This window comes from Magallana gigas, chromosome 10 (assembly GCF_963853765.1).
Source record: "Magallana gigas chromosome 10, xbMagGiga1.1, whole genome shotgun sequence".
NCBI classification, from domain to species: Eukaryota; Metazoa; Mollusca; class Bivalvia; order Ostreida; family Ostreidae; genus Magallana; species Magallana gigas.
The window spans coordinates 7725973-7738764 of NC_088862.1; the positions used below are offsets into that span (position 1 = coordinate 7725973).

Below are 12792 nucleotides of genomic sequence, written 5' to 3' on the forward strand. Positions count from 1 at the left end.
ACCTGCGCTCTATACATCCGAATGCAAAATATAGAGCAAAAATGAGAATATCTTCATTTGTTTGCAAATTTGCGGTAATTAGGTCATTTAGGTGACGTCATTTTTTTTTTATCATTTTACTGTGACCAGCCTCTCAGCTCCTGAACCACAAACAAAACTGATACAATTGTTACAAATAAAGCCTTAGGCCTGTCAGCTTGGTTGAGAAAGACTAGCTCACTTAGCACACTTTTTCCAAGCTGTTTAAAAGCAGAACAAACAGTATATAAATAGTGCCTGTTTGGGAGGGTAAGAGTTGAAATTGACACCCCGAGAAAACCATTGTCCGCTTCGCGTCGGTTGACAATGGTTTCCTCGGGGTGTCAATTTCAACTGTTACCCTCCCAAACAGGCACTATTTATATAGTGTTACCCGCTGTCAAGTGCGTTGCTAACGCTGAGGGTAAAAGAACGGATTATCAACTGCGTCTAAACCAATCAGATTTCAGTATTTAACATGAAAGTATAATAATATAATATATTTAAGGCATTTATATGATTATAGTCAATTACTGGTATAAGTAAAACAATAATAATTCAAAAACATTCCTGACCAATAATTTATTAAACTTTAAATTTGTACTTCGCATTCATATCTTTTGAAAACAGCAATACTTCACTGTCGATAAATTCGTTAAACTTCTCTACACGTAATATCTGATTTTCTTTATTTGACCTCTGACAAACTCGACCACAAAGAGATTGTCTGCTGTGTCCGTGCATAAACCACATGGATAGCGAAAATCACAGTTGTCAATGTAGCGGAGGAACTGTCCATCCTGATCGATGATGTGGATACGATGGTTGCAATGGTCTGCTGTCAGAATTCGCCCCTGACTGTCTGTAGTGATACCAATTGGGTCAAATGACTCCTTGGAAATTGCATTAGCAGGAGGACCAGTGTATTTGAATCTGAGTTTACCAGCTTTAGTAACTACAACTACTGTCTTAGCTTTATTGTCTGCAACACATATATCTTGGTTTCTATTCTCACTTACATATACAATGTAAGAACCATATGAATAGAGAGGCTGTTCATTGTCATCAAATTGAATATTTTGTTTCTCTGTAAATCCCGAGTACCGCGTCAATTTTGTTTCTTGTTTATCATCACATGTCATGGTAATCAGGAAGTCGCCGGAATTGGTAATACAGAAACGGAGGGGTTTCCACTCCTTAAGTTCAATCATTTTGTGTATTTCTTGTGTGTCCTTTTTTCGCCATCTGCGCATTCGTGGTCTTGAAACTTTTTGCATCTTTGTTTTCTTAATTAGATTCACAGTTTTATCTTTGGAATCAATATAAGCTAAATCTCCATCCTTTGTCACAGCTATGTCGTAAGGGTTGTTTCCAGATTTAGTTTTGATTGACTGTTGTAAGTTTCCTTGGAGATCGTAAAGTTTCATGATGTTACTATTGCCTTGTGTCCATAATTCATCGTCACACAGACATGTGACATGGTTTAGATTGTCATATCCTGTTTCCAAAGTTGCGATTATCTGTGGATCATATAGAAAAGGCTTTCCTGGTGAGGAGGGCATGGCTAGAGAGGTCTGTATTGGTATTTCGAATTCTGTGGTAAGGGGAGACCCTGACAAAGAGCCGAATTGCTCAAAGAGTTGTTCTGTGTTTATCTGCTCGGAAATAAAACGTGGAACGGTAAATTTGATTTCGGTGGGCAGTCTTCTGAATTCAGCATTCCTGGATTTGTATGCAGAAACATTGTAAACATCCTTGGATTCCAGCAATTCCTTCAGATCACCAATGATCTGTGTTATTTCAGAAATAATTAGAGTGATATCATACTCCTGTTTATTTAGGGCATCTATGTTTTTGTTTTGCATTTCACTAACTTCAGATTTTTTTCTGTTGATTATAGTGTCAACTTCTTTATGCCAATCTGCTCCTTGTTTGTGAATATCTTTTATCAGAGTTTTGGATTTCGTCTCAAGATCATCATATTGAACTTTGATACTTGAGACAATATCCTGATATTTTGGGAGCAATCTTTTTTCTAACTCTTGCAAATCTCTTTGTAGGTCGTCTGTTTTGCTTTTAAACGCTTCAATTATACCAAATTTATCGTGCCCTAAATGTTTACTAGATAATGAACAACAGCTGCAAATTGGAACGTCACATTGTTTACAATATAGTTCACATTGTTCATTATGCATTTCACATTGATTTTTGGCATCAGTCGTCAATTTACGATACAAATGAGACGAATGTTTTTGCTTAATTGGCACCACTTTATGTTCCACCGAATCGTCCAAGAGATGATCTGCAGCACATACTTTACATAGGTTGATATGACAAACGTCACAGTACAGAAGAGGGACAGGTGTATCACACAGGTGACATCGTATGACATCTTTGATGTTGTGCAAAGATAACATGGCCTTGCAGATTACACATATACCTTTGAAATTTAGTCTGAAAATATATTGAATAAACACATTTAACAGTGTGCATTTAATTTGTAAAATTGAGACTTGATTACAAGCTTAGTCATACTCGCCATAGAAATCTTCATGTCCACCCAATGGGTTTAAAACTATGATTCATGTCAAAACCTACCAACAGTTTCCAGTGCAAAAATAACCACTTTTTCTATTGCTTGCAATTAATTATGAAAGTTGACATTAATCTTGTTTAAGCATTTAAACATTTGAAATATGAAGGTGGTACAGCACACATAGGAATATAAATGTGCATGACAGTACACCTTGATATAACTGAAATGCGAAGACCGTTTTAAAAAATTCAAAAAGGGCAATATCTAATCGCAACATCTTAAAATGGTAAAATTACAAAAACTGATTCCGAACGGATATGTAGTTTCATTTCTCTCGCTTTTACGAATTGGGCCAATTTTACAAAAACTGTAATGAAAAAAAAAATGTAAAATATCTCTATTGCAAAATAAAAAAAAATATAATGCAAGTATTGAGTTTTCCCGTCCACCCTCAATAAAAGTACAGATAACATACGACTTAAACAGAAAAAACTTGTAAACTTATTACAAAATTTAGATTGGGCGAACTAAAAGTAAAAAAAAAACTAACACAAATTAATGAATATTTGAAATATGGTTTCATAAACAAATGATTTACAATGTACACGTACAAACCTATGCAATCCTTGGCGATATCCCTTTCTGGTACAATGTTTGTATACTGGTTGGGTGAAGTGTCTCAAATCGTCAGGTGACTTTAGAAATATTAGCTTTGACTAGATATTAACATGATACCTTTAAATGATATAAGCGCGTTTATCTTAGTTATTATTGATTACATTTCGTTCTTGTTCCCTATAATCAGTAAGTTACAGTCTTTCGTAAACATTGTTATCTTTTTGATTCGAGATAATAAATATAATGTAAACATATATTTCTGTTAAATTTGTAGCATATTTAATACTTGCTAAATAATATAAACGTATTTAATTCTCACAATTGTTTAGAAAATAAAACAGGATAATTTGAGATTAATGAAATATTCAAGGTAACTGAATGACTGGAAATTTACAAAAACATTAATAAAAACTTCCTATGAACTTTAATTAAGCTCGATGAATATTATGCAAGATCTTTGTTCAATGTAAGACAAATTCCATTTTATTCAGAAAATAAAATTATTATGCGATATACATTGCTAAGAAGTATGGTTGAAAATTGTTAATGATTTTTAAACGCTATAAAGAGCGTTAAATGACTATCATTAAGATTTTTTGGATCAAAATTAAATCAATCAAAAGAACATTGTAATGCTGACAGCTTCTACTTCATTCTCTTTCATTATGTACGCGCACAGAAATATTAAATCACGACAAACATATGACTTCTGCAATTGCGTTATCATTTTTATAAATCGGTTTCTTCATTTAAAAATTGTTGATTACAAAAACAAATGTTTTTGAAACGAACAAAGCGGAATTATCGCCCTGTCGCCTGATAACATAAAAATACAAAAACAAAAAAACAAACAAACAAAATCACCATAAAATCCTGAGTCTGATTACTTTTACTATCGTTTTAGTTCTATTCTTTACTATATTAACAGTTTTATCGTTGGTGTCGTGATAATTCACCACTAACTATATATGTGTGATCGTCTGTAGTTAAATATTGTTTGAAATCATCTTAAAATATGTATTTCTACTAATTTCTAGAATTGCAAGATCATTTTAGATCCACTGATCTCTATTACTTCTTCGTTCATAATTAAAACTTTTTAATGTATGAACAGGTATGCATGTACCCTGTGCCAACGTTAAAGTTTGTTTTTATCTAGGACAGGGAACAAACTAAAAGTTTTCAGCTTCTTCCTTCTATAATCATTTTGTTCTGATGTAATTCCGGATGCCGAATGAGATATTGCTGCATAATGATTTTCTTCGTTGGTGAGATATTTCCTACAGTCAGTCTCTATCAGTTGAATCAAAGATCATGCCTTAAGTATTCTTCAATTTAAGTTTCATCAATATCATATTAAATAAAGGTCCCATTCCACATTTTTCATTGATATGTTGCATATAAAGCATACACATTGAAACAATATTAAATATTTTTATGCAATAATTTATGACAATATTAATACGATCTGTGCATTGCATTGGTTGTGCTTTACGGGTTTTAAGTGAAATATTATCCAAAAAGAGATTCAGAAAATATAATACAAAGACATTGAAAACCTGTTCTACTTTACATTTCATTTTTAGGTCACCTGAGTAAACTCAGGTGACCTATTGCTATCCGTTTTCGTCCGTCGTCGTGCGTCGTGCGTTAGCAATTTACATTTTTAACTTCTTAAAAACTACAAAGCTGATTTTTACCATTTTTGGAAGTTGATTTTAATCAACTCTCCTATGTACTTACTCGGGCAAAGCGAAAGTGAAACAGTGTTTGGACCTAAGCACAAATCAATACCGCTGACAACACTTAGTTCTTGAAAATAATCGATAAATTCGATGCTATGTATTCTGAAGCATTGTTTTTCAAGAAAACTTATTTATTAATACCATGAAAATAATAAGATTTTTAATTGTACAAACAGTTAAGATATTTTTTAAAGTCGCATATATTCCTACGCTAGAGTTCAATGTAGTCTCGTTCAACCAGACGCTTGGCTGTCTCCGTTAATATCCGACCAAACAGAGTCTCTCTTGCTTGTCGAAGATAAACAGTGGCAGCCGAGTGTTTGGTTGAACAAGACAAGAGTTCAATCTTGCCTGGATCCATAGAATTTCTCAGAAATGTTTCGATTACTGATACTACTTGCCATGCAAAATCACATATCGTTAATTTTGAATAAATGATAATCGATAAAATCAACTCCCGTCAGTACTTAAGTACTTTGATTGGTGTGCGGCATCTCTATGGTAAGAGGAATCTAAATTGTGAAATGGCTCTACCACCCCCGGGGCGACACATGTGGGGCCAAATATGCAAAAAAACAAAGTTTTCAAAAATCTTCTCTTCTCCCACACATGTGAGGAAAAAACTGGTTGCATAGTTATAATGTCCATGAAGCCCTCTACCAAAATTGTGAAATTCATGGCCCCTGGATCAGAGATTCAGGCTCTAGGGTGGGGCCAATATGGCCATATAGTTAAGATGTATTAAATCTTAGAAACTCTTCTTCCCTATTCCCATATAGATTTGTTAAAAACTAAATGTCTGGTTATGATGTCCATGATGCCTTCTACTAAAATTGTGAATTTCATGACCCCTGGCTCAGGGGTTCAGGCTCTAGGTTGGGGCCAATATGGCATTATAGTTAACATGTATTAAATCTTTGAAAATCTTCTGCTCTACTCCCATATATATTTGTTAAAAACTAAATGGATGATCATAATATACATGAGGCCCTCTACTAAAATTGTGAATTTCATGACCCCTGGGTCAGTGGTTCAGGCTCTAGGTCTAGGGAGGGCCAATATGGTCAAAGGGTTAAAATGTATTAAATCTTATCTACTCCCATATATATATATATATATATATATATATATATATATATATATATATATATATATATATATATATATATATATATATATTCTTCTCTACTCCCATATATATTTTGAATACATGGTTATGATGTCCACTAACTCCTCTACCAAAACTGAAATTCATGGCCCTTGGGTCAGGGGTTCAGGACATCGGGGGGGGGGGGGGGGGGCAATATGGCAATATAGTGTTATTGCATATAATGTTTAAAAATGTTCGTTTTAATTTTCACACATCTGTATAAAAACTGACTTATAATTATATTTACCAGGAAATCCCCTACTGAAATTTTAATTTTCATGTCCCCTGGAGTTTGGGTTTTGACTCTAGGCCAGGACGAAAATGGATGTATAGGTCTTAAGCATAAAATGTTAAAGAATTATTTTCTTTTTTATTCTCACACACCTGAAAGGAAAACTGAATTCATGATTTTGTACACCAGATCTTTAAGTTCTTTGCCAGAATTATAAATTTTACAGTTCTTTTTGAAATATTTCAGGCAGAGAGGTGGTTGCATTACAAATTTATACATGTAATTGTTCTACTCCAGAAAGAAACCTAATTAATCTCAAATGCATATATATGAGACTCCTCGATAAGTTTGTGTATGGGTTATATGCTACTCAGGTGACCGTTAAGGCCAGTTGGCCTCTTGTTACTAATTTACTACTAGACAGATAATCTGATTGTTTGACATTTCGGAGACTAAGTGGAAAAAGGACAATAAACATTGAATTTTGAGGTTGTGTTAATTATTTTGTATGATAGAGCATTTAAACACATTACACTTATCTCCATATTTGCTGCTTAAACATTTAAAAAAGGATTACGTATAAAACCAATATTCAAACAATTGTTTCAAACAAGCCGTATTATTGGCAATGGAAGTGAATGCGTTTGCTAAATGATTTGAACATGTTGTACATGAATATATAGTCAACTTTTCGATTTTCCAACAATTAATTGATATCAGGTCCCTCTTTTCCTATATCAACACAATCAAGGTCACTGAAATGAGAAATTAATAAACAGGCATGTCTACCTCCTATGACTGTGATTACAGTACATGCATTTTTTACCCATCTAATATACAACCTCAGGTTTATTTACTTTTGATTTCTGAATGAGTGTATAAATGAAAGTGGTGTGGAAAGAGAGTGATTATAATATTTAAAAAAAAAGTTGACATCAGTTTAATAGAAATTATGTTTTGTTTGGATTTGAAAAATGCAAATAAACAAAAAGTCTTCAAATGCTTTCGATAATGAATTTTAGGACATTTTTTGGCTCCAGTAATGCTCTTAAGGAGGAAGTAATCAGAAGCTTCTTTAACATTACGAGAGTTGACGCGTGTGCATTTACTTAAAGAACACATTATTACTCAAATCAGATCTCTTGCAACGTATATGAATAATTAACTGGTCAGAAAATAATTTCAAATCTTTAATTATACATGTTTGCAAAGAATGTGCAAGACTGTAGGTTAGTTTACATTATTACTGGGACACAACCTCAATCTATCGTAAAAGACGTGTTTCATTATCCATACATGCTTTTAAACCTCATTTATTTACCACTATATTTATTCAAGATTAAAAAAAAATTCCTTCGTACGTGCTTTCTTCTTGCTTTATATACTCGCAACGATTGGGCATATCTGAATTTAGGATTTTTTTTAAAATACTTCATTTAATTGTTGTATTCTTATTTCTTCTCGTACATTATTTTTAAAATTTCTTTTCGACTCGTTTTTTTTTTAACGTTGCAAGTAAAAAGTTATGAATTGAAGACATTAAACAGTCCTGCTTCCAACTTTAAAAGATTTTCCACCTGATTTTGTGGTTTTATTTTATCAAATGAAAATTTTTGTGTAAAATGCAACTTCTTATTATAGTTGCGACAAGATTGCGTAAGGTTCCTATCATTAGGATCTAACGGTTGATGGTTTTTCTTTCTAAAATGTGAAATACAAAGATCTTATATTGGTCATTCATCATCGAATAACAAGTGAAATTAAAACATGAGAACATCAGTACTTTTAATGTTTTCCAGCTTGACATTTACATGTATCAGATATCATACACAATTTTGTTTTAAAAAAGTGCTATAAAAGTGTTATGAACGAAATTCGTATAATTTGCCTGGCAAGAAACATTGGTGTAAATGGTTTCGTTCTAATCTGTCGAAATAATTTCAAAAGAGCATTTATAAACAAACCCTGTTTAAGTTTTCATAACATTACTTTCGTTTGCAATTTATAGCAACGTCTAGTTGTCATTCTCTAAATCTGGCTTTGTATATGAGTTAGAAACGGTTCATGATAGAAATTTGAGACACTTGGAAGTTATTTTCTTTTTCGAAAAGCAAGATAGAGGTAATCATCTGTCATTCAGTTTCTTCAGAAGCATTAAAACTTGTCTAAAAGATCGGTGTATTGCATTATTATTCTCTAAAACAATTACATTCTGGGACCATAGTAAATAGATATATTGACAACATCAAATGCATTACATTAAAAAATTGAAACAGTTCAAATCCATAACTGTTTATGCAAATGCTCCATATAATGTACTTTGCATATCAAGAAACGTTTAAATTAGGACCTTCACAGATGACAATATTCACCAAAAAGGAAAAAGAATCAAACCAAGTATCATAATACTAAAAATACCAAAATTAAAAATAAATAAACCCTAAATTGTTCGAATTTTAAAAAAATAGATGTTAGCACACATGTTTAAAATGAGTTAAATTATACATTATATATATTTTTTTGCATCAACAACAAACACTTATAACTATATGATGGCAATTTTCTTTTTCTTGATTTTTTTTTTATAATTAACATGTTTTATTGTTAAACTTATATAGCCCAAATTGGGATACGCCTGCATTTTATACAAACTTATTGAGAATCTTTTTACGAACCAACACATTGTTCTTGGAGGTGACTTTAATTCAATTTTTAATAAAAATTTAGATTCAGTGAACTACAAAGGCTTAAATAATCCAAAATCAAGACTTGAGGTATTAAGACTAATTAAAATTTTAAACCTAAAAGACAGTTTCCGTGAAAACAACCCAAATCTAATTTCTTTTTAATTTTCTTCTTATATCAGATACATTAAAAAATATGTCACCAACGATTAAAATCAAAAATAGTTATTGGTCAGAACAGTTGTTTTATGCATAAAAAAGAATGAATTTCTAAAAGGTAAAGGAATATGAAAATTGAACAACTTTCTATGAACTGAAAAAGAATATATAAAAATAGTAAAAACAAATAGGACTACTAAATAAAAGGTCAATGTATACGATCAAAAGCAAATTGATGGAACAGGGAAACAATTCAACGAAATATTTGGCTAATTTAGAATCAAGAAGCTATATTGCTAAAAAAAAATACTGGTAATTAAGAAGGAAAATGGATCAATTATTAGAAATCAACAAGAAATTAAAAGTGAAACAAAGAAATTCTGTGAGAAACTTTATATAAGAAAGGATATAATAGACACAGAGCATATATTTAAAAAAAAATTAATATATATACCCAACTTAAACAAAGAAGAATCAGATAATATCGAAGGCCCTGTAACAATCACAGAAGTTTTCAATTTTTTAAAACAAAACATGAAAAATTATAAAAGTCTAGGACCTAAAAACGGAAATACGAGTGAATTTTTTGTCTCTGTGTGTGTGTGTGGGGGGGGGGGGGGGGCTTTTATTACAAGAGCAATTAATAACTCAAATGAACTACTGCATTTTCAGAACCAAATAAGTTAGAAATTATTACTTGCTCACCGAATGCTGGAAAACAAAAATTTCTTTAAAAAAAATAGCGTTCAATACGTCTCCTATTTGTTGTTGACAAAATGTCTGTCATCAGGGTGCATTTCAAATAGAATTTAGTCATTCTTAGATAAATTAATAAACAAAAACCAAACTGGATTATCAGAGGAAGTTTATTTTAGGAAATATAAGACTCATATTTATTTTGATCAATTATTCTAACCCACATATAATACCAGGATTATTAATGCTTATTGACTTCGAGAAACCATTTGATACTTTATCTTAAAAAAATATTTTTGAAACACTTGATTTTATTAGAGTTGGACCATCTATAAATAAAAACTGGATAAAAATCCTTTACATTTGAACCAAATCATGTGTTTCTCAAAATGGATTAACTTCTGACTATAATCTTCAAAGGAACTGAGATTTTAGTGATTTTAATAAGAAAGAATAGGGATATCAGAGGAATTGTTATATATGGAATAGAATAAAAGCTTTCTAAATATTCTGTCTTCTCTTACCCCTGACCTCTCTTATTTTTTTGGTTCACTTTAATCATAGACTAATATTTTTTAATAATAAGAGTTTTAGATTACTTCGCAGACTTGTCAGGACTGAAAATTACTTACACAAAAACTGAAATTGTTTGGGTCGGGAGTAAGACATTTTCAAGAGATATATTTCACCGCACAAGATGGAAACTAAAGTGGAATAACTCAACCTTTGCTTTATTTATTGAATTAGAATTTCAGTATGTTTAGATGAGATGTCTAGCCATAACAGTCAGAAATTAAAAGGATTTAAAACCAATGGACATTAAGGAAAATCATCCCAATAGATAAAAGGACTAACATGGTTCCCTTAAATGAACATTTTACTGTTTGTTATATATATATATATATATATATATATATATATATATATATATATATATATATATATATATATATATATATATATATATTTAAAGTTTTTCCATTATTTTCACTTTGACTTAAGTTCCCACAATTTATTTATATGACATCACAAACGTGACCTTTTCCCGCCATTTAATGTATTTCTTAGCATGAAATGGATTGTTTTTAAGCAGTTTTTCTTCATCAAAATATTTAGCGATTGCTTGAACAAACAAAATATTCTCACCAAAGATTAGATTTATCTTTACAGTACTAATAAATGACAAAAAGTTTGATCTTGTTCAGAAAGTCGCTCTACATTTCGCATTCGAAAAAAGATAAGAAATATGTCAATTGTTCACTGATTTTGATTGATTTATAAAAATAGCGTCACTTCTGACGTCAAATACTGCGTGTGAGTGCATATAAATAAAATAAATGGGTGAAGAACATATTTTTGTCAACTCTTCTAAAAAAAATAACACAACAAATTAATGTACCTAAAACGCTTTAAAAATGGCGAATTATTGGGGACAAATTTGACTTAAAACATATATAGTTATTTTAGTAATAAAAACATTGATTCTGCCAAAATTGAACCATTTAGTACTTACGTTACTTAATTCAGATTTCTGTTTTACAAAAAAAAACTTTAAATAATAAGGTAATTTATCAATTTTTATGGGGAAGTAATATTCACAAAGTAAAAACGAAATATTTTTATACAGGAGCATAATTATGGTGGTTTAAAGGATTGATTTTACAGAGTTTAGTTCAGTTCTAAAATCTTGTTTGATTTGAAGAATGATTTTTTCAGACACAAAATGACCAAGTTTTTTTTAAGGCAGAATAACAAATAAAAGTCAAAAACCTATGAATTAAAGATATGGACTTTACAGCAAATATATGTACATGTAAAAATACAAAAAATATTTTTTGGAAAGAAGTTTTAACACCTGGATTTTAGTTGAAAACGCAAACGCAAATAGACAAGAAATTTCAAATGTTCCATTGAAAACATTTGGCTCAACCCAAAAATAAAAGTTTTTTATTTCTTATATACTATTTTTAATGCTGTTTTTATACATGTACAAGATTTTTTGATAATGAAGATATCTTTTTTAGTCTAGACACAATTAAAAAATTAGAATTTAAAAACAAATTTCATTGAATATGCAAACAAGTTAATTTTATTGAATATTTTTGATTTTAGAATTAAATATATTTTTTTCTTAAATGATTTATCGGGCTTTTCCGACAAAATTCCGAGCTATAGACAAAAATCTATACAAAAATATTTTTTTTTAACAATCGTATTAACGCCATTAATCTCTACGATGCATATTGTAAGAGTAAGAGTAAGAGTAAGAGGTATTTGTGGAAAATTGTATTCGAACAATATTAAACTATTTTAAACTTTTTTTTTTACAAGTAGTGTACAGGTTAGTTAAATGTGTGACTTAAGCCTATATTCTTATATTCTAATATTTTAAGAGACAAAATTGTTCTTGTGTAAGCTGTGTGTACTTGTAATCATCTTTACTGCCTTTGTCAATAATAAAAAAAACAACACTCTATGATATTGTTGCTGCAAATCCTTCTTCTTGTGATATTATTAATTAAAAACTATATATCCTTTTCAAATGTTGCTTTCAACACCAGTATAAACACAGGTTTTGACTTGTTTATCTTCAAAACAAGCGCAACTCTATAATAAGCATTCACAACACTTGTTACATGTATGTTGTTTGTAATTTTGTAGGTGTCACAGATTGGCCATGCTGGTTGTCAGAAAGAATAACTAGTTGAACATTTTACTACATTTTAATACTTTTCAATACATTTGTTTATCTTATGATTCAGTTTTCACAGAGAAATATATTTAAGTTTTTGTATCACTTATTGGCTGGCCCGTAATGGCGGCCTCGGTGGGCTCACAAATCCATCCGTCCGTGTATCCGTGTAAGAGAGGCCAAAGTTGGTGAACCTTGACTGTTGAATAGTTGAATGTTGAATGTTAATTATGGTTTCTAAAGACCAAGTTCCTTGAATACT

The 12792-nt window shown here is 30.8% G+C and overlaps 1 protein-coding gene across 1 annotated transcript; it reads right to left on the minus strand.

Moving 5' to 3' along the window:
- Positions 1–682: 682 nt before the first annotated feature.
- Positions 683–3281, minus strand: LOC117683885 (uncharacterized). Its single transcript, XM_066073458.1, has 2 exons — positions 3170–3281; positions 683–2472 (listed from the first exon to the last, which is right to left on the minus strand). Exon 2 carries the CDS (start codon positions 2433–2435, stop codon positions 684–686), a length of 1752 nt encoding a protein of 583 aa, XP_065929530.1. The 5' UTR covers positions 2436–2472; positions 3170–3281; the 3' UTR covers position 683.
- Positions 3282–12792: the final 9511 nt, after the last annotated feature.